The 27935-nt window shown below is 41.4% G+C and overlaps 1 protein-coding gene across 2 annotated transcripts in view; it reads right to left on the reverse strand.

The window, feature by feature from the left end:
* LOC137347160 (receptor activity-modifying protein 3-like) overlaps positions 1-26691 on the reverse strand; it is a 59812-nt gene extending 33121 nt beyond the window's left edge. For both annotated transcript variants that reach the window (XM_068011338.1, XM_068011328.1), the window contains exons 1-3: positions 26195-26691; positions 25398-25427; positions 23824-24001 (exon numbers count right to left, since the gene is read on the reverse strand). In XM_068011338.1, coding sequence (XP_067867439.1) covers positions 23824-24001; positions 25398-25427; positions 26195-26246 — 260 coding nt within the window. In that variant the 5' untranslated portion in view covers positions 26247-26691. The remainder of the gene's footprint in view (positions 1-23823; positions 24002-25397; positions 25428-26194) is intronic.
* Positions 26692-27935: the final 1244 nt, after the last annotated feature.

The following is a 27935-nucleotide window of genomic DNA, read 5'->3' on the forward strand; positions in this document are numbered from 1 at the left end:
CCTTAAATCTATGCCCCCTGGTTATTGACCCCTCCACTAAGGGAAAAAGTTTCTTTCTATCTAACCTATCAATGCCCCTCATAATTTTGTATACTTCAATCATGTCCCCCCTCAGCCTTCTCTGCTCTAAGGAAAGCTACCCTAGCCTTTTCAGTCTCTCTTCATAGCTGAAATGCTCCAGCCCAGGCAACATCCTGGTGAATCTCCTCTGCACCCTCTCCAGTGCAATCACATCCTTCCTGTAGTGTGGTGCCCAGAACTGTACACAGTACTCCAGCTGTGGCCTAACTAGCATTTTATACAGCTCCATCATAACCTCCCTGCTCTTATATTCTATGCCTCGGCTGATAAAAGCAAGTATTCCATATGCCTTCCTAACCATCTTATCTACCTGTGCTGCTACCTTCAGTGATCTATGGACAAGTACACCAAGGTCCCTCTGACCTTCTGTACTTCCGAGGGTCCTACCATCCATTGTATATTTCCTTGCCTTGTTAGTCCTCCCAAAATGCATCACCTCACACTTCTCAGGATTAAATTCCATTTGCCACTGCTCCGCCCATCTTACCAGCCCATCTATATCATCCTGTAATCTAAGGCTCTCCTCCTCACTATTTATGATACCACCAATTTTTATGTCATCTGCGAACTTACTATCATGCCTCCTATATTCACGTCTAAATCATTAATGTACACTACAAACAGCACCTATCCCTGAGGTACACCACTGGTCAATGGTTTCCACTCACAAAAACAACCCTCAACCATCACCCTCTGCCTCCTGCCACTAAGCCAATTTTGGATCCACTTTGCCAAACTGCCCTTGATCCCATGGGCTGTTACCTTCTTAACAAATCTCCCATGCGGTACCTTATCAAAAGCCTTGCTGAAGTCCATGTAGACTACATCAGCTGCTTTACCCTCATCTACACATCTAGTCACCGCCTCGAAAAATTCAATCAAGTTAGTTAGACACAGTCTCCCCCTGACAAAGCCATGCTGACTATCCCTGATTAATCCCTGCCTCTCCAAGTGGAGATTAATCCTGTCCCTCAGAATTTTTTCCAATATTTTCCCAACCACTGATGTTAGACTCACCGGCTTGTAATTACCTGGTTTATCCCTAATACCCTTTTTGAATAATGGCACCAAATTCGCAGTCCTCCAGTCCTCTGGCACCTCTCCTGTGGCCAGAGAAGATTTGAAAATTTGTGTCAGAGCCCCGGCTATCTCCTCCCTTGCCTCACATAACAGCCTGGGATACATCTCATCTGGGCCTGGAGATTTATCCACTTTTAAGACTGCTAAAACAGCTAGTACTTCCTCCCTTTCAATGCTAGTTTGTTCAAGTATATCACAATCCCCCTCCCTGATCTCTACACCTACATCGTCCTTCTCCATAGTGAACACAGATGCAAAGTATTCATTTAAAACCTCACCTATGTCCTCCAGCTCCTCACACAGATTGCCACTTTGGTCCCTAATGGGCCCTACGCTTTCCCTGGTTATCCTCTTACCCTTAATATACTTATAAAACACCTTAGGATTTTCCTTTATCTTGTCTGCCAGTGTTTTTTCATGTCCGCTCTTGGCTCTCCTAATTACTTTTTTTAGTACCCACCCCCCCACCCCCTCCCCCACACTTCCTATACTCCTCTAGTGCCTCTGCTGTTTTCAGCACTCCGAATCTGCCATAAGCCTCCTTTCTTTTCATGATCCAATTCCCTATATCCCTTGATCTCCAGGGTTCCCTGGACGTGTTGGTCCTACCCGTCACCTTAACGGGTACATGTTGGCTCGGAACCCTCACTATTTCCTCTTTGAATGACTCCCACTGGTCTGATGTAGACTTTCCTACAAGTAGCTGCTCCCAATCCACTTGGGCCAGATCCTGTTTTATCATATTGAAATCGGCCTTCCCCCAATTCAGTACCTTTATTTCCGGCCTGTCTTTGTCCTTTTCCATAACTACCTTAAATCTTACAGAGTTATGGTCACTATCCCCGAAATATTCCCCCACTGACAATTATACCACTTGTCCAGCTTCATTCCCTAGGATTAGGTCCAGTACTGCCCCTTCTCTTGTAGGACTTTCTACGTACTGGCTCAAAAAGCTCTCCTGTATGCATTTTAAGAATTCCGCCCCCTTTAAGCCTTTTGCACTAAGACTATCCCAGTTGATATTAGGTAAGTTGAAATCCCCTACTATTATTACCCTATTATTTTTACACCTCTCTGAGATTTGTCTACATATCTGCTCCTCTATCTTTCCCTGACTGTTTGGAGGTCTGTAGTACACTCCCAGCCAAGTGATTGCCCCCTTTTTGTTCTTAAGTTCTACCCATATGGCCTCATTTGAGGAACCTTCTAAGATATCATCCCTCCTTACTGCAGTAATTGACTCCTTAATCAACAGTGCCGTTCCACCTCCTCTTTTATCCCCTCCCCTGTCACGCCTGAAGATTCTATACCTGGAATATTGAGCTGCCAGTCCTGCCCCTCCCTCAACCATGTCTCTGTGATAGCAACAATATCATAATCCCATGTGCTAATCAACGCCCTCAATTCATCTGTCTTACTAGTAAGACTCCTTGAATTAAAATAGATACAATCCAGTCTTGCATTTTTCACTAGTGCCTTAACAGGTCTATATTTGCTCTGCCTTCCAGACTGACTCAGTTTCTCTTCCATATTTGACTGAGCGTCACCCCCTACTGTACTTCCACTCTGTATCCTATTCCCCTGCCAAATTAGTTCAAACCCCCCACAACAGCACTAGCAAACCTCCCAGCAAGGATGTTCGTCCTGTTCGAGTTCAGGTGCAACATGTCCAACTTGAACAGGTCCCACCTTGTGGTCCTCACCTTGACAGCGTGTTGACAGTTTTTTCTGTTTTGCAAGGCTACTGGCAGAGTGGCAAAAAGGATCCTTCAATTTGGGAAAATTCGAAACTCTTGACATATCTACTCTTTGTCATTTATTTCAGGGTTTTTTAGGCACTAATAATGACTAGGTGTCATAAACATGCCGTTATCCTCCAGCAAATCTTGGGCCTGTGTTTTCTGAAGTGCAAAGCGCAACTTAAATCTTCTTTTGTGATAATATCAGGATACTTGATTACAGACAACAAATACAAAATGTCCAGTGTTAAAATGTTGAAGCAAATTTGAGAACATTGAGTTTTCTCACAGAGATAACGCAAGTCTTACTGATCTGAGAATAAATGATATAATTAAGTGTTAGGAAGTGTTGAAAAAGACCAGTTCAACTCTGCTTATGAAGAGCAGACAACTAAAGTAAGCCAGCACAACCTTTGCACATCCTGATTAACATTCATAAGCTAAAAAAAAAGCTGAATTTTGAAAGCAAACAGAAAAAGCAAAGACTCTAGTTGTCATTTGTGTTTTGTTGATAGTTGGTCAAATTAGTGACACGTCTCACACACAAGAAATACAGACAGAAAGAGAGAGCGACACACGCACATACACTGCATTTATTAATCTTAAATTGGTTATTCTTTAAAAAAAAATTAAGTTGAATTTTGAAAGCGAACAAAAGGCCCGATTTTAACTCTGTAAATGAACGGATTTCAAGTGAGTTAAAATATCACCCTAAAGTCTCCGATTAGCACCTGTGTTTGCAGCTAATTACAAAATGTAACCATTTTTATTGCCGGTATCTGTAAGATGGAGATAGAGAGAAAGAAAAACAGACACTTACAAAACCAATTGCTGAATTTAACTTACTATGGTCCAGGCTCACAAATTAAATCAGTTACATTTGAATGTAAAGTGCCAGAGTATAAAGATTTAAATTACGGGTTTAAAATCAGGCTCCCATTTTTGCTAAATTGGAAGAAATAGGAATTCAGCACCCTAAAGTCAGTGTGGGTTATGAATCTTGTTTTTCTTAATTTTAATGTTAATTATTATGGTTCAAAAACCTAAGAAGATCTAGTTGATTAACTTACGATTGAGTAATTCAGCAACAAACAAAATTTAGGGGTCAGTTGTAACTGTTCCCACTGGGCAGTTTACCCACGCCTTCCATTTCCTGCCTGACTGGAATAATTAAAATAGACCCTTTATCACCTTAATCTTTAGAAGAATTCTCTTTCTGATCCTTGGCAATACTGTGCTTCATTTAAAATGCAATGACTCTGTTCATACTTCTTTGTCAATACAAGATTAGACTGTTTCTAAAAATATGGTACTGCTCTTGATTTTCTTTTCTACGTATTACTCATAACTTCATGGAATCTTATTTAACTAAAATCCTTGTATAATAATCGACATTCATGTGGAAGGGAAAATACTGAAAATATCAGATGAGGAAAATGTTATTGTTCTGAAATGTGGCAACGTAACAAAGAGCTCAATTCCCACTATACCAAGAATATAATGAATTATGTTGAGTGTTAAAGAAAAATAATCTTTTAATAGTCTTTTGTTACCAACAGGATAATGAAATCCTTCAGTGCCTATGCCCTAAAAACTCACATGCCCTTCTTTGATCCAGGCCGCTTAATTATCTTAGCAAATCCTGTCGGGTGGATGTAAAACATCCCATGGCATTTTTCAAGGAAGATTGGCCAGTATTTATCAGAGTCTGATTAGATTATCTGGGCATTTATCTCATTGCTGTTTGTGGGAGCTTGCTGTGCACAAAGGACAGTTAAAGGAATGGTGCAGCCGATTAGGGACAACATTTTCTTGTGAAGGTAGAGGGTAAAGGCCTGCTTCCCGACCTGAACCCGACGGGACCCGACAACATGGGTCGGGGTCGGGGTCGGGTTTGGGTTCAAGTCGGGTGGGGTCGCACTTCCAGGTCTGGCATTCGGGCTCGGGTCAGGTCGCTCTATCAACACCTCAGGTAAGTGACTTTAATGTTAATTTACTTTTTGGACTTTAAAGGTGGTTTTGCTACAGTTATTTGAAGCTCGTGCAGGTAAGGAACAAAGTGAAAAACAAAAGGTAGGTTAACTGATGGTCGGGTCGGGTCGGGTGCGGGAAAAAATGGAAGGACATCTGGCCGGGTCGGGCGCGAGGTCAGATGGGGTTCTGTCGGGCTCGGGTCGGGTCTCATTTGCAGACCCGAGCAGACCTTTAGTAGAGGGCATGACTGTAGAACTGGATGAGTACTTTGCATCTGTCTTCACAAAAGGGATGAACTTAATGTTACAATGGAGGAAAAGTGAGTAGAGATATTGGATATAACAAAAAAAAAGAAACGAGGTAATAAATAGATTGGCATCATTCAAAGTTAGCATGTCACCCAGTCCAGATGGGATACTTTATAGATTGCTGGGCGAAGCAAGGATTGAGATAGCAGAATCTCTAACCTTAATCTTTCAATCCTCTTTGAAGATTGGAGTGGTGCCAGTCGCCTGGAGGATTGCAAATGTTACACTCCTGTTCAAAAAAGGAAGAGGGGTAAACCTGGTAATTACAGGCTAGTCAGTCTAACATCAGTGGTGGGAAAACTACTAAAGACCATTGTACAGGACGAAATTAATTCTCACTTCAAGATGTCACTTCGAGACGGGTGGGTCAAAAAGAACAGTCAGCACAGATTTGTTAAAGCAAATCATGTCTGATTAACCTGATTTGAGTTATTTGATGAAGTAACAGAGAGGGTTGATGAAGGTAGTGCAGTAGATGTATACATGAAATTTTAAATGGCATTTGATAAAGTACCACATAACAGACTTATTCAGAAAATAGAAGCACATGGTATTAAAGGGATGGTGGTAACTTGGGTATGTAATTGGCTAAGGAATAGAAGGCAGTGAGTGGTGAACGGATGTTTTTCTGACTAGGGAGAAGTATGCAGTAGGCTCCTCCAGGGGTTGGTATTAGGACCATTGCCTTTCTTATCATAGATAAGTGACCTGGACTTGAGTGAAGAGAGTTCAATTTCAAAGTTTATGGATGATACAAAACGTAGCAAAATAGAAAATAATCACATTGTGTGACCGCTTTGCGGAACACCTCCGCTCAGTCCATAAGCATGACTCCGAGCTTCTGGTTGTTGGCCATTTCAACATCCGCCCTGCTCTCATGCCCACATCTCTGTCTTGGGATTGCTGCAGTGTTCCAGTGAACATCAATGCAAGCTCGAGGAACAGCACCTCATTTACCGATTAGGCACGTTACAGCCTGCCAGACTGAACATTGAGTTCAATAATTTCAGAGCATGACAGGCCCCCCTTTTTATTTTAATTTTTAGTTATTTCTTCATTGTGTTTTTTTTATTTTTTATGTGTTTATTTTATTTTAGTTTATTTCTACTGTGCCTACTCACTATTTTTTCATGTTTATGCTTGGGGCCAGGGCTGTTCATTTTTCTGTCAATTGACACTCTCTGTACTAATGCTTTGTCTCTCACCACACCATTAACATACTGTTTGCCTTTGATCCATGACCTTCTGGTCAGTAATTCTCTGTGACCTTGTCCTATCAACACCTCTTTTGTTATCTCTTGCCCCACCCCCGCTTTACTTGCTTAAAACCTATTACATTTCTAATATTTGCCAGTTCTGGTGAAGGGTCACTGACCTGAAACGTTAACTCTGCTTCTCTCTCCACAGATGCTGCCAGACCTGCTGAGTATTTCCAGCATTTCTTGTTTTTATTTCAGATTTCCAGCATCTGCAGTATTTTGCTTTGATATTATATTATAAAATAATCAGCAGGATAGTAGCAGACCTTCAGGAGGACATAGACAGACTGGTGAAATAGGCAAACATATGGCAGAGGTAATTTAATGTAACTAAGTATGACGTGACGCATTTTGGGAGGAACAACATGGAGAAGCAGTATAATCTAAATGGTACTAGTTTGAGGGGAATGCAGAGAGAGATCAGAGAGAACTCGGGCAGCTTATTCACAAATTTTTGAATATGGCAAGATAAAGCTGAAAAGGTGGTTAAGAAAGCATATGGGATACTTGTTTTTGTAAACAGGGGTATTGAATACAAAATAAGGAAGTCATGGTAAAGCTTTACAAATAACTGGTTATTCCTCAGCTGGAGTATAATGTACAATTTTGGACACCATACTTTAGGAAGGTGCCAATATCTTGCAGAGGATACAGAGGATGTTTACGAGGACGGTACCAGGGACGAGGGACTTGAGTTACATAGCGAGATTGGAGAAACTGGGATTATTCTCCTCACAGGGAAAGTTAAGTCGAGATCTAATAGAGGTGCTCAAAACTATGAGGGGTTTTGATAGAGCAACTAGAGAGAACGTGTTTCACCTAGCGGTGGGCCCACAATCAGAGGCCACAAATTTGAAGTAATTGACAAAAGAATTAGAGGGGAAAAGAGGAGAACCTTTTCACTTGGGGGGGAGTTATTAAAATCTGGAATCCACTGTCCGAAAGAGTGGTGGAAGCAAATTCCATAGTACTTTCAAAAGACAACCGGATATGAACTTGAAGAGGATTAATTTGCAAGTTTATGGGAAAAAGGATGGGGGTGGGACTAAATTGGGCAACATTTTCAAAGATCTGGCACAGGCATGATAGGCCAAATGGCCTCCTTCTGTGCTATAAGATTTTATCGTTCTATGATATTAGCTGCCATACTTGCCTATATTACAACAATAACTATACTTCAAAAGTACTTAATTGACAGTGAAGTGCTTTAGAACATCCTAAGGTCATTAAAGGCACTATATAAATGCAAGGTCTTTCTCTATTTCTATATATGACATTGTGAGATTCCATATCTAGGAACGTAGAAAACTGAAACAGTAGTAGGCCAGGCAGTTCTGCCATTTAAGTAGATCATAGCCCTTCTGCATCTTAGGTCCATTTACCTGCCTTGGTTACATATCACTTAATATCCTTGCCTATCAAAAAATCTATCAAATTCAGTTTTGAAATTTTCAATTGACCTTGCCTCAACAGCTATTTGAGGGAGCGAGTTCCTCTACCCTTTGTGTGAAGAGGTGCTTTCTAACAGCAGCCAAGGACAGCCTAGCTCTAATATTGTTATGCCCCCTTGTTCTGGACTAGAGGAAATAGTTTCTCTCTATCTACCCTGACAAATCCTTTAATCATCTTAAATACCTCAATTACGTCATCCCTTAAACTTCTATAATCGAGAATATACAAGCCTTGTCTATGCAACCTTTCCTCAAAATTTAACTTTTTAGCCTGGTATCACTCTGGTGAATCTGTGCTGCACCCACCCCACGGCAAACATATGCTTCCTGAGATACAACAACAACTTCCAATTATATAGTGCCTTTAATGTAGCAAAACATCCCAAGACGCTACACAGGAAGCAAACAAATTTTGACACTTGGCCACATAAGGAGACATTAGAACAGGTGATCAAAAACTTGGTCAAGAAATAGGTTTTAAGGTGTGTGTCATGCAGGCCCCACCTGTCAAGAATGAGGCATATTAATTTTGTTACATAACATTGATTTTAAACTGTTGCTGGAGCGAGGAAATTACTTGTTAAACAGATGAGCTGTGGCTGGAAAAAACATTTGCATAATAACAGACAGTGCTTGGAGGGACAAAGGGGCTATTCCCTGCTCCAATTTAACCCACAATGGACTTTGAGCATTAGGTATTGTGTATAAGTGTGGTCGGCAAAGACAACAGAATCCACAAACAGATGTGGTCAGAACAGTTAGTCACGTGACTAACCTGCTTGGCAACCTGGGTTTTTCTGAATTGTACAAAAAGTTTGAACTCAAGAAAAGACTGTTTGCTCCTGGAGTGAGAAGACCTCTCCTGTCTGCTCCCATCTCTTCCTCAGAAGCCTCTGGGCCCATTGAGGACACATGAACTTAAAGAGAGAAAAGTCTCCCACATCGAACAAGGTGTAAGAAGATTACTGGGCCCCAACAAAAAGCAAGACCTACCTACAATCAAGGACTTCACAGCGAGTTTGAAGAACAGTAACCAAAACCATCTTTAGATATTGCCTCAAACTTTTCCACTTTATTTCTTCTGCTCTTTTATGTCTCTATCTGCATGTGTATCGCATATATATGCTAGCATGTGCCATAGGCTTTAACCGATGTAGAGCTCTAGTTTAATAAAGTTCAACCTTTTTTCTTTAAACCTGAGAAAAACTGTTTGGTGAGTTTCTGTGCCTTATAATTGGGAGTTAGTGAACAAGGATTCACTAAGGGGGAGCTAGAAAAACGGTGTGTTTAAAATAAAACCCTGTTACGGTAAGACCATGTGAAGGCTGAGAGGGAACCCTATAGACCCCTTTCTTACCTGGACGTAACAGAAATTTGAGGGCTACCATCCTGGATTTGATCCACAGATGAATGAGAGAAATTGGAAGTGGGAAGCCAAATTGTTCCCAATCAAAAAAGAGCAAGATTTCAATACAGGTTTTCTTGTGGTTGTGAGTGCTTGACTACTAACATGTCTGCAACTGAAGCTAGTAGTTGGGATAAGTTAAAAGCACTGTCTATGGAGAAGTTGTGGAAAATGGCTGAGCAGTGTGGGATCACTGTACGTGGCAAGGCTAGGAAGTCTGAACTCCTAAGACTAGTGGCCAACCATTTTTCCCTTGAATCTGAAGAAGCAGAAACAGGATTAGAATCAGACTCTGACAGGGTATTGTTAGCAAAGATACAATTGGAACAGAGGAAACCTGAATTTGAGGAAAGGGAAAAAATGATGGGCAGGAGAGGGAGAAACAAAGAGCCTTCCAGTGGGAACGTGAAGAAATTGGAAGGCAGGAGAGGGAGAGAAAAAGAACATTACGGAAGGAATGCAAAGAAAGAGAGCTGAAGTGGCTTGAATTAACTAGGGGGCGACAGAGTAACTCCAGTGAAAGCATGGCCAATATGGAGGAGCATAATTCAGGGCTGGGTACAAAATTGTTAAAATTATCTCAACTAATCCCAAAATTCAATGAGGAAGATGTGGAAATGTTTTTTGTGTCCTTTCAGAAACTGGCAAGGCAGCTAAAATGGCCAGCTGAGACCTGGCCTCTCTTCTTACAAAGCAAGCTAACTGGAAAAGCCCATGAGGTTTATTCCCTGTTGCCAGATGAGAGTTCATCAAATTATGAACTGACAAAAAATGCTGTCCTCCGGGCTTATGAATTAGTACCCAAAGCCCATTACCAAAAGTTTAGAACCCTCAAGAAGCAAGCTAATCAAACTTATCTGGAGTTTGAAAGAAGTAAGCAGCTGGCTTTTGACCAGTGGCTGAGGGCTCGTAAAGTACAGCTCAGCTATGAGAATCTCAGATAAGTAATTCAGTTAGAGGAATTTAAACACTCTCTCCCACTCTTCATAAAGTCCCATGTAGAGGAGCAGTGGGTCCAGAGAGCCCGGCAAGCGGCCGTTATGGCTAATGAGTTTGCTTTAATCTATAAGTCGGTTTCCCAGAAGAGAACATTTCCTAGTCACCCCCACAAATCCAAAAAGGACCAAGGGTGGGAAGGTGCTAGGAGCCCAAGCAGTCCTCAGAGAGAAAGAAAAGCAGGAGACACAGGGGGGCCTCATTTAGCCAAAAAGAAAGGTGCTGTGAGCAGGAATAAGACCCAGAGACCTGTGTGCTTCCATTGTAATAAGGCAGGTCATCTAAAGGCTGACTGCTGGAAACTAAAGGGCAAACCTGGAGGGTTAATCCGGGCACATCCGTTCAGTGAAGAAGGAATCCTGGAAGAGAACATAGCAGAGCAATTGTAGCTTTAACTGCAGTAAGAGTGCAATCCAGGAAGTTTACTACTGCAAGTACAGGAAAAGTTAATAAGATTCCTGAAGGTTGTCAGGATTTTGTGTTTGAAGGGAAAAAGCCCACAGTAATTCTCAGGGACACAGGGGCCACTAGATCCCTTTTACTGGGAAAAGGCCTGACTTTTCCCACAGAGAGTGCAGTGAACACCAGAATGGTGGTGAATGGTATTGGAGGGCAGTGTATGCCTGTACCTGTACACTGGGTGCACCTGGAATGCGACCTAGTTTTGGGACCGGTGACCATAGGGATTGTCCCTGGTTTGCCTGTGGATGGGGTTGACCTGATCCTAGGTAATGATCTGGCGGGGGTGAAGGTGGTAGCCCCCCTCCCCCAGTAGTGAAAGAAAGACCGCAGGAGGTCAGAGAGACAGGGCAGTATCAGGAGATGGTCCCCTGCAGTTTCCCTGAATGTGTAATGAATCAGGCCAGGATCAAACCAGCTCCCCCAGAGGAGACTGCATTGTCACTGCAGGCAAATGCAGGTCTGTCAGTCCGATACTTTCTTTGGGAAGTTAGAAGTTAGAATTCATCCTGGGAATGAATTAAATAAATTTTCCCTAGCTGAGGCTCAGGGAGCCGACCCAGTGTTGCAAGAGTTAGCACAGGCTGCCCAGTCTGAAAGTGAAGCAGAGTAAGTCCCTGATTGCTACTATTTAAAGAATGAGGTACTGATGAGGAAATGGAGTTCTCCTCACAGACCTGAGAGCAAGGAGTGGACAGTGGATCACCAGTTAGTGTTGCCACAGAGGTACCAGGGAGAAATATTAAGAAGGGCCCACGAGACTACAGTGGCTGTACATGCTGATATTCGAAAGACCAAAGCTCGCATAAGACAGCAGTTTGACTGGCCAAAACTCCACAAAGATGTGGTGGAGTACTACAGGAGTTACCACATATGCCAGGTTGAGGGGAAACCCCATCCTACAGTGAAACCTGCACCCCTAAGTCCTGTACCGGTGTTAGGATGACCCTCCAGCAGAGGGCTGGTGAACTGTAAGGGACACCAGCCGAGAACAAAAGGGGACAGGCAGGCACAAGGCTTGAAAAAGGTTAGAAAGGGAAGGCGAAAAAGCGACCAAGAGGGCAGGTTAAAGGAAGTTTGGGAGGAATCCTGGATGAAAACCCTGACTGTCTGGTCAGACAACCCTGAAAATTTGAAAAGTTAGACCCCACATCCTCCTATGTAAATGCAGATACTAGAAGCACCCCAGCAGAGTTGCTAACAGCATTTACAGGAACCTGCAGAGACAAAGAAAGATCTTTAGGGAGCAGAGAAACTGTGAGTGCGATGCCTCAACTAGTCAAAGTGCCACAGAACAGTGCAGTAGAGTCTGTACAAATACCTGCAGGCAGGAGTGTCCCAGAGAACAATGGGGAGATTAGCAAAGAATCCTCCCCCACAGTCCAAAAAAAAGAGAACCACCCATTTGGGCGGCACAGTTGGGCAGTGGTTAGCACCGCAGCCTCACAGCTCCAGCGACCCGGGTTTGGTTCTGGGAAATGCCTGTGTGAGTTTGCAAGTTCTCCCTGTGACCCTGTGGGTTTCCGCCAGGTGCTCCGGTTTCCTCCCACCACCAAAGACTTGCAGGTTGCTAGGCCATTGTAAATTGCCCGTAGTGTAGGTAGGAGACTGGTAGGGAATATGGGATTAATGTAGGAGGGGATGTGGTAGGGAATAATGTAGGATTAGTATAAATGGGTGGTTGATGGTCGGCACAGACGCAGTGGGCCAAAGGGCCTGTTTCAGTACTGTATCTCTCTATGACTCATCCCCTGAAGTCAAAAGCCTTTGCATGACTCAGCAGAGCACTGAAAGAGAATTCAGGACAGACGTGCCCACTACTGACTCTCCCGAGAAAAAAAAATCCAATTTAGGGCTAATTAAATCTAACCGCCCCCCACCCTCCACCTTTGCAGACCTCAGCAGGGGCAAAGCCCCACAGCAGTCATGGTAATGGGCAAACTGAAGGAAAACTTCCCCAAAGAACCACATGTTTATTGGGATGCCAAAAAAGGGCAGTTTAAAGCAACACTGCTGCCAAGAAAAGACAGGCTGTAATAAGTCTTAGGACTTATGAATGAATGTGAATGACTGAGAGACAGAAATGCATGCTTTTTCCTGTATCTCATATATTATCTCTCGACTCTTTTTAATCAAATGTGCTTTTCCCAAATCGCATTTCATTCCACTGGGTGTGGAGGTGTCATGCAGGCCCCACCTGCCAAGAATGAGGCATGTTAATTTTGTCATATGAACATTGATTTTAAACAAAAAGCAAAATACTGCAGATGCTGGAAATCTGAAATAAAAACAATAAATGCTGGAAATACTCAGCAGGTCTGGCAGCATCTATGGAGCGAGAAGCAGAGTTAATGTTTCAGGTCAGTAACCTTTCATCAGAACTGGCAAAAAGACTTGAAATATTAACTCTGCTTCTCTCTCCATAGATGCTGCCAGACCTGCTGAGTATTTCCATCATTTATTGATTTTAAACTTTTGCTGGAGTGAGGAAATGTTAAACAGATCAGCTGTGGCTGGAAAAACATTTGCATACTAATAGACAATGCTTGGAGGTACAAAGGGGCTATTCCATGCTCCAATTTAACCCACAATGGACTTTGAGCACCAGGTATTGTGTGTAAGAAGAGGCATTCCAGGGTCGCCCAAGACAAGAGAATCCACAAACAGACATGGTCAGACCAGCCAGTCACATGACTAACCTGCTTGACAACCTGGGTTTTTCTGAATTGTACGAAAAGTTTGAACTGAAAAGACTGTTTGCTCCTGGAGTGAGAAGACCTCTCCCGTCTGCTCCCATCCCTTTCTGACAAGGCTCTGGACCCATTGAGGACACATGAACTTCAAGAGAGAAAGGTCTCCTACATCGAACAGTGTATAAAAAGAATACTGGGCCCCAATGAAAAGCAAGACCTACCTACAATCAAGGGCTTTACAGTGAGCTCGAAGAACAGTAACCAAAACCATCTTCAGATATTGCCTCAAACTTTTCCACTTTATTTCTTCTGTTCTTTTCTGTCTCTATCTGCATGTGTGTATCGCGTATGCATGTGCACGTCGCGTATCCATAGACTTTAACCGAGTTAGAGTTTAAGTTTAATAAAGTTCAACCTTTTTTCTTTAAACCTAAGAAAATCTGTTTGGGTAGTTTCTTTGCCTTATAATTGGAAGTTAGTGAACAAGGATTCACTAAGGGTGAGCTAACAAAACAGTGTGTTTAAAATTAAACCGTTACGGTAAGACCAGGTGAAGGTGAGAGGGAACCCTAGACCCCTTTCTTACCTGGTCATAACAAGTGTCTTGAAGGAGGAGAGCGAGGTGGAGAGGTTTAGGAGGGAATTCCAGAGACTAGGGCCTAGGCAGCTGAAGGCACAGCTGCCAAACGTGAAGAAATTAACATCAGGGCTGTGCAAGAGACCAGAAATAGAGGAATGCAGGGACCTAGGAGGGTTGTTGGACTAGAGGAGGTTACATAGATAAGGATGGGGAAGCCATGGAGGGATCTGAAAACAAGGATGAGAAGTCAATGGAACTGAATATTGGGCAGAGGATATAACAGGTGACTCAAGCGATAGTGTTCAATTGTAAAATTGAGGCATTGCTAATGTAGGTCAGGAAACAATGAAATCATGGTGAATGGGAGTTGGCATGAGCTAGGATATAGGCAGTTGAGTTTTGGATTACCTCAAGTTTACAGAGAGTGCAATGCAAACTGGAGGTCAACCAGGAGAGGGTTGAAATAGTCGAGCCTAGTGGTAACAAAAGCATAGATGAGCATTTCAGCAACAGATGAGCTGTGGCAGGGGTGATAAGTGGCTCTGTTACAGAGATGTATGCAGGTGGTCTTGGTGATGGAGAGGATATGGAGTTGGAAGCTCAGCTCAGGTTTAAATAAAACGCCGAGGTTGGGCAGAGGGTATAACAGGTGACTCATGCAATACTGTTCAATTTGCAACCCTGCTCATGTCTAATTTCACCCCCACTATCTGTGTCTACTGTACGCTGCTGTTAGTCCACACCACCTCAGTGAGATTTTATTAACTGGCACTGGTGTGTGGTGCAATGACTGTCAGCTCACACACCATCTCAACTTGATCTCAAGCAAAATGTATTTGGAAAAATTATATTTCATGAAAGAAGCATTACAAAGAGCAAGTGAATTAGGGTTACCTTTGGTTTTCAATAACGTCAAAATTTTGCACTTCAAGACTTCTGTTAGCAACTCGCTGGTTAAAATAGGTAAGAGCAGCAATGTGACAAATCACAGCTGTTGTACTTAAATAGACGTTTCTTTCAAAGTAATCTAAGAAAGCAAAAAACAGCTACTACAATGCAACAGGAAATTAGAGTGCATGTAACAAGGGTAATACTGTAATCATGAAGGACTTCAATCTATATATAGACTGGGTAAACCTAATTAGTACTCATGCTGTGGAGGACGAATTTCCTGGAATATATACAAGATGGTTTTCTAGAACAGTATGTTGAGGAACCAACTAGAGAATGGCTATTTCAGATCTGGTTTTGCGAAATGGAAAAGGGCTGATTAATAATCTCATTGTGAAGGGGTCTTTAGGGAAGAGTGGCCATAATATGATAGAATTTTACATTAACTTTGAAAGTAATGTTCAATCCAAAACTAGAGTCTTGAATCTAAATAAAGAAAACTACGAAGGTATGAGGAGCAAGTTGGCTGTGGTAAATTAGGAAACTACATGAAAAATTATGACGGTAGACAGGCAATGGCTAGCATTTAAAGAATTAGACGTGGTTTACAACAAATTTACATTCCTCTGAGGCACAAAAAAGTAGAAAAAGTGATCCAACCGTGGCTAACAAGAGAAGTTAAAGATTCTATTAGATCAAAGGAAGAGGCTTATAAAGTTGGCAAAAAAAAGTAGTAAGCCTGAGGATTGGGAGCATTTTACAATTCAGCAAAGAAAGACCAAGAAACTGATAAAAAGAGAGAAAATTGAATCTGAAAGCAAACTAGCAAGAAACCTAAAAACGGACTGTAAAAGCTTCTACAGATATGTAAAAAGGAAAAGATTAGCAAAGACAAATGTAGCTCATTACAAACAGAGGCAGGGTATTTATAATAGAGAATAAGGAAATGGCAGAGAAACTGAACAAATACTTTGGCTGGATTTTATAAGCTCGCCGCCAAGATCAAAAATGGCTGCCAGCGACGCCAAAGAGCCACTACAATCTCAAGCACGGCGGCTCATTTCAATAGCCAGGGTGGGCCGCCCCTCCCCAATCACATGGAGCAGACGGGCTGTCTGTGCCCGGCAATGACGTCAGCTGCCTGTGCACAGGCACAGACACCATTTTTAAATGGCTGTTAGCCCTACCAGCTTATTTAAATACTTAAAGATAGATTGAATTAAATTAAATAAATACATTTCTTTTGCCCCTCTCCCATCGCCCCCCCAATAACGATAAAATTATATGCCCTTCTCCCCTCAAAACACTTAAATTTATCATCTGACCTTCCCCGCCCAAACTGCATAAACTTTAAACTACAACCCTTCCCACCATCCCCTACACCTATAATGTTCATTTGACCCCATTCCCCCATCCCCCCGCTGATAAACTTACCTCCTCCCCCCTCCCCACCATTGTTGCCCCTCATTTCTCCAGACAGGGATCCGAAGGCGCCGGGCCAAAGATTGTGGAAGGTCATCAAGAGGAGGAGTAAGTATATTTAGATTACTTAATTTAATTGATTTAAATATTCAAATTGTGGCCCAGCTACGGGGAGGCCGCCATGGTCCCCCACCGTCACTGGGAGGATTTGACTGAGCACTGCCGGTGTTGAGGTCCGTGGCAGGCCTCATCCGGGGCCAGCTTCAGGCCGCCCCCCCAACCCCCGCCACGGAACCTGACATCAAGGGCTCCTTAAAATCCAGCCGTTAGTGTCTGTCTTCACGGAGGAAGATACAAAAAACCTCCCAGAAATAATAAAGAACCAAGGGACTAGCGAGAATGAAAGAAATTAGTATTAGTGAAAAAGTAGTGCTGGAGAAATTAATGGGACTGAAAGTTGATAAATCCCCTGGATCTGATGATCTACATCCCAGAGTGCTGAAAGAGGTGGCTGTAGTGATAGTGGATGCATTGGTGATCATCTTCCAAAATTCTGTAGATTCTGGAGCAGTTCCTGAAGATTGGAAGGTAGCAAATGTAAACCCATTATTTAAGAAAGGAGGGAGAAAGAAAATGGGGAACTACAGACCTGTGTATGTTAGCCTGACATCAGTAGTAGAGAAAATGCTCGAATCTATTATAGAGGATGTGATAACTTGGAACTTAGAAAATAATGGTAAGATCGGGCAGAGTCAACATGAATTTATGAAAGAGTTTTTTGAGGATGTAATTGGCAGAATAGTTAAGGAGGAATCAGTGGATGTGGTGTATTTGGATTTTCAGAAGGCTTTCAATAAGGTGCCACCTCTTATTAACAAGAGGTTAATAAGCAAAATTAGAGCGCATGGGATTAGGGGTAATATACTGGCATGGATTGAGAATTGGTTAACGGATAGAAAACAGTGAAGAGGAATAAACGGGTCATTCACAGGTTGACAAGCTGTGACCAGTTGGGTACTGCAAGGATCAATGCTTGGGCCCCAGCTATTCACAATCTATGTCAATGATTTGGATGTGGGGATGAAATGTAATATTTTCAAGTTTGCGGAGACACAAAACTAAATGGAAATGTGAGTTGTGAGGAGGATGCAAAGAGGCTTCAGGGGGATTTAGACATGCTAAATGAGTGGGCAAGAACATGGCAGATGGAATATTGTGTGGAAAAATGTGAAGTTATCCACTTTGGTAGGAAAAAAAGAAATGCAGATTATTTCTTAAATGGAGAGAGATTGGGAAGTGTTGATTTCCAAAGGGACCTGGGTGTCCTTGTTCATAACTCACTGAAAGCTAACATGCAGGTGCAGCAAGCAATTAGGAAGGCAAATGGTATGTTGGCCTTTATTGCAAGAGGATTTGAGTACAGAAGTAAAGAAGTCTTGCTGCAATTGCTTAGAGCCTTGGTGAAACTGGACCTGGAGTATTGTGTGCAGTTTTGGTCTCCTTACCTAAGGAAGGATATACTTGCCATAGAGGGAGTGCAACAAAGGTTCACCAGACTGATTCCTGAGATGCTAGGCAGGATTGTCCCACGAGGAGAGATTGAGGACACTGGGCCTATATTCTCTAGAGTTTAGAAGAATGAGAGGTGATCTCATTGAGGCATACATAATTCTTACAGGGCTCGGCAGGTTTGATGCAGGAAGGATGATTCCCCTGGCTGGGGGGCCCTAGAACCAGGGGACACAATTTCAGAATAAGAGATAGGCCCTTTAGGACTGAGGTGAGGAGGAATTGCTTCACTTAAAGGGTGGTGAATCTTTGGAATTCTCTACCCCAGAGGACAGTGGAGGCTCAGTCATTGAGTTTGTTCAAGACAAAGATCGATAGGTTTCTGGATATTAAAGATATCAAGGGATATGGGGATAGTGCGGGAAAATGGCATTGAGGTAGAAGATCAGCCATGATCTCGTTGAATGGCAAACCAGGCTCGAGAGGCAGAGTGGCCTACTCCTGCTCCTATTTCCTAAGTTTTTATGTTTCTAATTATAATCTCACCTTTAAGTGAATTCATATGTAAATTCCAAGCCAGTAAAACTAACATGAGAGTCACATCAATCCTTCATAACTCAAAGGTTCCACTTATATTAATCTTTAGAACTAACCTTATTACTGTCCTTAAAAATGAATTGGCAAAGCAATTGTATGCAACTTCCTAGTTTTATTTTAGTATCTAAACACTTACTTGGCATGGGATACACTGCATCTGTATTAAGAACATTTAATTTTTTTTGAGAACTCTATCCCAAAGAATGAGTATATTTCCAGATTTTTAATTTTGACGATTAATAGACCAAACTAAAATCAGCGGAATCAAAATGTAAGTTTGACAATCATACTGTACAGAAAACAAAACAATCTGGCTCAAGTGAATGAAGAGTTTACCTACAAATCATAATAGTTTAGAAGCACCAGATGTTGAATATTTGACATTTATGATGAATTTATGAACCACTGGAAAAGCAATAAATTCATCAGTCATTCACCATTATACTTAGATGTGGCCAACTCAAATTATTAAATTAGACTAGATTTTATTCTCCTGCCAGTCCTAGGCTGGAGGTGCTACCAGTGACATGGCCATTATTAGCTAGTGGTAGGAAATGTCGGTATGCCAAACTTACAATTTCATCTCTTCACTGACAACACAAAAGCTACAACATGTTCAGCTGAAAGAGCATATCTGTAAGCCTGGTGAATGGGTGCCACATTGAGTGGCCAAATACAAATGTTCTATTCATTATAGAAGACAAGTACATATGGAAACAGACCAAAACTCTACTTTGCTGATTTCCATAAAAATATTTAGACACAGCATAGACACAAAACAGCACTCCTATCTCCAGTGAAATAAAAATTCATGAAATTTCCTACTGAATTAAGCTGTAGGGAGGGAGAAAAATTAGTTGAATTCCAGCTAAATGAAAATCTAATGGAGGAGAAATTGGTCCTCATAACACTCATTATCCAGGCAGAAAATGGGAGCAATGAGGACCAATTTCATGGTGCTGCATTCCATTCCACAAGGGCACCTGAAGCACATCAGACTCCATACTGGATCAGGCGATAGTCAGGTGTTTGTGATGCCATCTAAAACATCATTGACCACCATTCCCCAATCTCCTACTCTCCTCTGAATCCCCATTGCAAAATCTCCCACTATCCCCAAACCCCCTCCAATTCCCAATCACCAGTCCATGCCCAATGTTGTAAAGATACAAGGCCTCAAGAGGTAAAAGAGTAAGTTAGTCCTACTGCTTCTTTATGCAAAGGTATGGTAGCCTAATGTTTTCTTTTATTCATTCTTGGGATATCAACGTCACTAGCAAGGCAAATATTTATCGTCCATCCCTAATTGCCCTTCAGAAGTTTGTGGTGGTGAGTTGCCTTCCTAAACCGCTGCAGTGCATGTGGTGTAGATACACCCACAGTGCTGTTAGGGAGGGAGTTCCAGGATTTTGACCCAGCAACAGTGAAGGAACATCGATATAGTTCCAAGTCAGGATGGTGTGTGACTTGGAGGGGAACTTGCAGGTGGCAGTGTTCCCACATGTCTGCTGCCCTTGTCCTTCCAGGTCATAGAGGTCGGAGGTTTGGAAGGTGCTGTCGAAGAAGCCTTGACAAGTTGCTGCAGTGAATCTTGTAGATGGTACACACTGCAGCCACTGTGCGCCAGTGGTGGAGGGAGTGAATGTTGAAAGTGGTGGATGGGGTGCCAATCAAGCAGGCTGTTTTGTCTTGGATGGTGTCAATCTTCCTGAATGTTGTTGGAGCTGCATTCACATAAGCAAGTGGATAGCATTCCATCACACTCTTGACTTGTGTCTTGTAAATGGTGGACAGGCTTTGGGGGGATCAGGAGGTGAGTTACTTGCCACAGAGTTTCCAGCCTCTGACCTGCTCTTGTAGCCATGGTATTTACATGGCTGGTCCAGTTTCTCGTCAATGGTAACCCCCAGGAGGTTGATTGTGGGTAATTCAGCAATGGTAATGCCATTGAATGTCAAGAGGAGATGGTTAGATTCTCTCTTGTTGGAGATGGTCATTGCCTGGCACTTGTGTGGAGCGAATGCCACTTAACAGCCCAAGCCTGAATGTTATCCAGGTCTTGCTGCATGCGAACACTGTGCAATCATTAGCGAACGTCCCAACCTCTGACCTTATGATGCCAACCTCTGACCTTATGATGGAGGGAAGGTCATTGATGAAGCAGCTGAAGGTGGTTTGGCCAAGGACACTGCCCTGAGGAACTCCTGCAGTGATGTCCTGCAGCTTAGATGTTTGGCCTCCAACAACCACAACCATCTTCCTTTGTGCCAGGTATGACTCCAATCAGTGGAGAGTGTTCCCCCTGATTCCCACTGACTTTAATTTTGCTAGGGTTCCTTGATGCACATTCAGTCAAATGCTGCCTTGATTTCAAGGGCACTCACTCTCACCTCACCTCTGTAATTATATCCTCTGGTTATAGTACTAGACTAAGAACCCAGAGGCTGGGCATTCATAGTCTCACCATGATATGTTGTGAAATTGCCTTCAATAAATCTGGTAATTTGTGGGCTAGAGCTAGAAAAATGACTGCAGAGAGCTGCTACTGAGGATGAACCACAATCCTATCAAAAAGGAATGTCACCCACAGAACTGTATAAGACTTCTGAGTTAGGAATCTGCCAGCATCCTGTAATTTGTAATGTAGCATGAATTCTGTAATACATGGACCTGAGGAAACATGGAACTTTTTTTTTTCAACAAACCAAAAAAATGAATTATTGGCTAAACCTGTACAGGTACCTACTCCATCAGTAGAGCACAGTGTATCTACAAGTGATGCTATAATGACTGGTTTCTCTTATTTCAGTATCTGTACTTAAATTAGATAGTTTCATAGAAATGACAGCAATGAGTTGCAACATTGACAGAAAATGCAGGACTGCCCGAGAATTGGTGAAAACAGAAACAAATTCATCAAAAAAATTAAATGTGGGATCAACTGCCTAAAGTTACTGTTTCGGGAGCAGTGTGAAAATAAAACTGTTACAGATAGATAAAAATAACAAGAACACTACCCCTGAGGTATTAACAAAAGGAAGATTTCAAATTATATTGTCAGTATAGTATTTTCTGCACTATTTTTTATCCTCAGCAAGAGGCTTGGATCTTTGCCCAGCCAGTTATATGTCTTTGGCATGGTGCAAGTTTCAATCTAAATAATTTATACACTCTTGATTTAATCTTAAAATAAATTAAGGTTAATAGTTTCTTCAGGAATATCATGAAATAGAAGAATAATAGGAGCCATTAAGGACTTAAGTAAACCAAAACATTTTTGAAACTTTTGTTCCTGTTCAATGAGCAGCAAGCACTCTCTTTCAAGTTATTGACAGACTTCCTTAAATTGACAGACTGATGAATTAGTCTTCTATTGCCTATTGTGATGTTACAGAATTGTTTTCGATCAATTAGAGGAAAAGAGAGAGACTTGTATTTATATAGTGCCTTTCATTACCACAGGACATCCCAAAGCACTTTACAACCAATGAACTATATGTTATGTGTAATCATTATTGCAATATATGAAATGCAGCAGCCAATTTGTTCATAGCAATTTCCCACAACCAGCAATATGATAATGGCTAGATAATCTGTTTTTGTTATGTTGATTAAGAGATTAAAAACTGGCCAGGACACCGGGGATAACTCCCCTGATCTTCTTCAAAATAGTACCATGGGATCTTTGACATCCACCTGAAAGGGCAGACCGATTACATCTAAGAACATCAAATAATCAGACTCCAAAGACCTTTCCATGAACCACTAACAGATCAAATAAAGAATTTAGGAACAATTTTTTGACGCAGAAAGTGGTGAGAACATGGAATACTGCCACATGGAGTTGCTGAGAATAACAACAAGTTGTATTTATAGAGTGCTTTTAATATACTATATTGTCCCAAGTTGCTTCATAGGAGCATTTTAAAACAAAATATAAACACCAGTATAAACCAATAGGGCTGAATAGCCTGTTTCTATGTTGTAACTTCTATAAACATTCTGTGTAAAACCATTCTATTTAACCAATTAAATTCCAGAGCCAGAAGCCAGCAAGACCCCTAAATCAGGAACCAATCAGAATGTAAAACCATCTCTGTACTGTAATTTCTATTTGGTCAAATTTCTGACTGCACAAATCGCATTCTACCTAAATATTTTCCGTGGTCTATGACTTTTATGACAATTCCCCAACCAATCCCATATACTTTAAAATGAACATTAACAAAGTAAACATATAAAAAATTCAGTATAACAGAAAAAAAAATCAGTAACCCCCTCACTCCTTCACAAACATCTCGATGCATTTTGCAGGGCCTCTTAACATTCTCGATTCCAGATACATCCTCCCTCATACTTCATGATTCCCTACCCGACCAGGTGAATCCTTACATTCAATGCTCAATACAAAGTCTCCCAATACATCTTAATGTAAAAACAATTCCCAGGACCACAATTTCTGTATGGGCACATCCTGCATGAGAGACACACCTTCCATTGAGTGAAAACAGAAAGTGCTGGAAATACTCAGCAGGTCTGGCAGCATCTGTGGAGAGAGAAGCAGAGGCCGGAATTTTACCTCGGGGTGGAGGCTGTGATTTTATATGGCCCAGCCCCTTAATTGGCCTTGGGTGGGACTTTCACCCTTCTGAAGAAGTTATATCCGACTCTAAACGTCAACTCTGTTTCTCACTCCACAGATGCTGTCAGACCTGCTGATCATTTCTAGCACTTTGTTTTTATGTGATATGTTTTCAACTGGCAATTCTTTTCAAAAAAGAGATAATGTATTTTGTAGAGTCAAGTTGCAAATGTTATCCGCAATGGAGTATAGTATTTCTGCTGTTAATGAGGATCAGATCCATTTGGATGTGTTGCACCTTACTGGAAAAGCTAATGATTCTACCCTTTATAGATGACATTTTGCAATAATCATTACTGAGCTCAATGCTTTACAAAATCAAAAAAAATCACTAATATAGATAATAGATTCAGATTTACTGTTAATTTGTAACACATCTAGAAATAATAATTGAAAGATCAGGCAGGACAAAAATCTATGAGCAATCTCCTGCAGAGGAAATGAAGAGGATTGGCCTTCTATACAATCCATGTTTCTGGTATCTATCCTCACTATATAGGCAAATCTCTGACATATTAATTTCTCTGCTAGAATTTAGTTCATCCAAAACAGTGATGGAACATTTAATTATATCTTGAAAGTTGTAGACTAATTAACAAGCTTTAGATGACTACAAATTTTACAGCAAATATCAAGAAACAATGAGTTTGCAACAATGTTTCTTAATTGTTAACTTATGTATCTGACTTTACAAGCTTGATTATAATGAATCAGAAATGCATTAAAAAAAAACCTACCCAGCAATGAGTGTGAAGTTGCACCAGTCACTGGAATTCATTCTGTTAAGTTGGCTTTCAAACTGATATCCACACCAGTGCACTGCTTCTAGCATAAGAGTCTCGTTACAAACCGTTAATGTTTTCCTCTCTGACTGGTTTGATTGTGACTGATTATGCAGGTTTGTATTGTTCTTGGCTGGAAATATGAACACAAATATTAATTTGATGCAACTGGCAACTCTTCAAAAAAGTGAAATTATTCTTTTTGTTTGACATTAACACTTTACTTCATAATTTTCAAATGTATAATTATTACAAATTACTTTTCTGGCAATATTGAACCTTACAAATACTGCACTGTAAAATTAAGCCAATAATACTCATTTTAGGTTAAGTTCCTTTAAATTCCAGTCAGATACACAATCTTATAAGGAAAGGTTGGACAGGCTGTATCCGCTGGAGAGTAAGAGGCGACTTGATTGAAACATGTAAGATCCTGAAGAGTCTTGACAGGGTGGATGATGAAAGGATGTTTCCTCTTGTGGGAGAATCTAAAACTAGGGGTCACTGTTTAAAAATAAAGGGTGGTCCGTTTAAGACAGAAATGAAGAGAAATTGTTTCTCTTGGAGGGATATGAGTCTTTGGAACTCTCGTCCTCAAAAGGTGGTGGAAGTAGAGTCTTTGAATATCTTTAAGGCAGACGTAGATAGATTCTTGATAAGCAAGGGGTGAAAGGTTATTGGGGGTAGGCGGGAATGTGGAGTTGAGGTTACAATCAGATCAGCCATGATCTTGTCAAATGGCAGAGCAGTCTTGAGGGGCCAAGTGGCCTACTCCTGTTCCTAATTTGTATGTTTGTACGTACGTATGTTCGTATGGACATTTTAGTGATTTTTTAACAAGTAAATTTGGATACAAACATTTTGCTTCCCATTGTTTTGAAACACAGTTGTATCATTCATAGAATTATTGGGGCTTTGGAAACATCCAATTAATGGCACTAAGATACCCAGGAAACCTTAGGGGTTTTGTATTAGTTTTCATTGACTTTGCAATTTTTTTTAACATTGTTTGCATTAAGATAATTATCTCAGCTCTGCAACAACTAGCTGTCTGAACGAAAACTATATCTTTCTCTGTGTTTAAAGTAATGAAAATGACTTTACTGCACTATCATCTTAAACCTGGCTCTGTGCATTTAACTTCACACACACAACAGATACCTCTAGATAACAGTTTGAACCCACTGCGTAGGTGCTGGAACCCCCTCGTCTAGATTTCAAGGTACAAATTGCTACTTTCCAACTTTTAGTTGTTAACCTTGAACTGGTTAAGATGATATTTGGTATTGGCAGCAGACCTGGCTGGACTGGACTGCTGCATGAGTCTGTCATGACAAGATGTTACATGTCACCAGTTTGCAGCTTACCAATGTTATATAAAGAAATAGTATGATATATGTACTGTTTAGCACCAAGTTATAGACACTAGGACTGAATCAAACAAGATGAGCAGAGCATGACCAACATTAAAAAGCAGAAAGCCACCAGAAGCGGACTAGGTCAGTGCCAATCGCTGTGCTTCCTCTTACCTGAAAGACTAGAAGTCAACAAACTATTACCTACAAAACACACAAAAGAGAAAGCATTAGAAGATGCTACAAAGATATTACTGTCTTGAACGACTTAGTTTTTTTTAAATCAGAATATAAAATTATTCGATTATCGATCCGAATTTAAACATGAATAATATTGTTGGTGAGGTGTTTTGGAAAGGCAGCAGTACCTTTATCTATGGCCCGGTCTTTCCCGGGTCAAACCGCTGGCGTTTGCCGCACTCACCGCCACATTCCCGAGGCAAAGTCAGCAAGCGGAAAATGGCTGTTTAAATTTAGAGTCAACGTGCAGAAAACGAAGCCGGAAAAGTTGCAAAAGAAAATCAACGAAGAGGAGCTGACAAAAATACTGGTGGGCGAAGAATGGGTAAATAATTTTTTTTTTTTAAAGATAGCTTTGGAGAGACATTAAAAATGTTAGAAACATTGGAAAAGGGGTTAAAGCCTATTTATTGAAGTGGGAGATCTCGAACGCAAAACAGAATTCTCTGTTTCTGTATATATTTAAAGAGACACAACGTTACACAAAATGTTAGCCCTCCATGCTGTGATCGGAAAGGGGTTCTGCTGTTGGTTATATTATAGTTCGCCGCAGGTATCCCAATAAATCTATGGGCGATTCCTGTTGCCGTTTTGTAGTTGAGCTGTTTTTGGTTACATGCAGTGGTGCCTGGTTCTCAGTCGGTTGGAAATGTCAGGTTAGTGTGTGATATAGATATAAAACCAATCTTAGTGTGTGATATAGATATAAATCCAATCATTCGCCACCTTACCCCAAACAGCGAGAGCTAAAAGCTGAACAAGAATAAAGGCATCTTTCTCCATCACGATGCCTCGGCTCTGGGAGAGCGCTGCATTGAAAAGTGGAAGTGGCTGGTTTTCAGCACATTCGCCGCCTTTTCGGGCAGCAGCTGGTCCCTGGTGCTGTGATGTGGGACGCGGGCAGTTCAGCGAAGTTGCCGCTCCACAATCGGCGCGTTAAGTTTGATTTCCAGGTGCCAGTCTCCTTGCGGTGGCTGTTGTCGTTCTGACAGGCAATCGGAGAAAGGAGAGCGCTCTGCGATACTCGTGCGCTCTTTTTTTTTACAAGCCGAGATTTGGTGCTCGTTCCGACCCCCGATGTCTGAGCTTCCTTCCCCTCCCGTGCTTCTCTCTTCTCCAATCGATCTGCTTGTCGCAGGATCACATGGCAGTCAAAATAAGCAGCGGTGCAGCCACTTCCCGCACTGTGTGTGTGTGTGTGTGTGTGTGTGTCAGCATTGTGCCGCCTCGCTCATCACCGCTACTCTGTTCTACCTCTAGCATGCTACTTAAAGGCCACATAACACCATATGGCAATTTTTCCACCAACTACAATTTTTAATACATTTGCGATAAAAATTGAAATGATTCCTATATTAGGAAGCAACCATGAATGAGATAGCGGGTGATATGGCAAAACGTCGACTCTCAAGTCGCCCGGGTTATTTTGCGTTAAACTTGTGTTTGTTGACTGCGTTGCCGATGGGATGCTGGAAGCAAAGCAGCACTTATGTTCTCAGGTTTTGGCCAGATATTTACTTAATATCCGACCCGCATAAGTCCAAACTGGAAAAGTGGCTGAGGACTTCGTTAAATGCAAATCGCTGTCCACTTTCTGTGAGAATTTGCTGTAGGACTTGAATGAAAAGCAAAATGGCCCAACGTTTAACATAAACCTGTCACAAACCTGTTATTTTTACATGTGACAATTTCGAAGAAAAGATGTGTTTTCAACCTATTTCACACGTTGGGGATTCGAAAGTTGGTAGTCATTCGTTCCAAATGCCTAAGTACGATTACACACAATTCTGGAGCAGCTGTCTTGGGCACAGTAGGTGAAGATGGTATAATTCATCTCTGTGTAAAATGAATTAAAACATCAGGAACTTTTCCTGAGCCTTGTCCCACAACGAGTTCGACGTTTAACTTGGTCCGGAACTATTAGCCGCTTGTTGACTCCGTTTTGCTCCAACTTTAAAATCAATATTAACATTTAACTCTATTATCAATGTGCGTGATATTATTGTTTTACCAGCGCAGTTTTCATTATTGAGGTCTTAAAAATATCCCACTAAACTGGAAAATGACCCCTGACAGATTGGAAGAGGAAAAATGTTTACCTTCTGGGACATATTGTACAGACATGCACTGTCCATTTGTCTCTCCAGCTCATTACAATTTAACATAATGTGTAAAAAACTAAACATGATATAAATGTGAAATCTTAATACTATAAGATAAGAAGGTTATTAACATCACGTACTTTCTGTAAAGCTACATAATCGATTTACCATTAGTTCGCTCACCAGTTTCATGCACTGAAATTAACTAATCATCTGCATCATAAATGGAACAAACAAATCGTTTCCATATCAAACTGCAAAATGCTTTGAAATATGTAAATGACTTGAAGCACACTCCCCACTCTTGCCTTTGGCTCATTCTGGATCTAGTTCCACAGAGATCCACAACAAAATACTCCACTATTTTGGC

The sequence above is a fragment of the Heterodontus francisci genome, chromosome 2 (assembly GCF_036365525.1).
Source record: "Heterodontus francisci isolate sHetFra1 chromosome 2, sHetFra1.hap1, whole genome shotgun sequence".
Classification (NCBI taxonomy): domain Eukaryota; kingdom Metazoa; phylum Chordata; class Chondrichthyes; order Heterodontiformes; family Heterodontidae; genus Heterodontus; species Heterodontus francisci.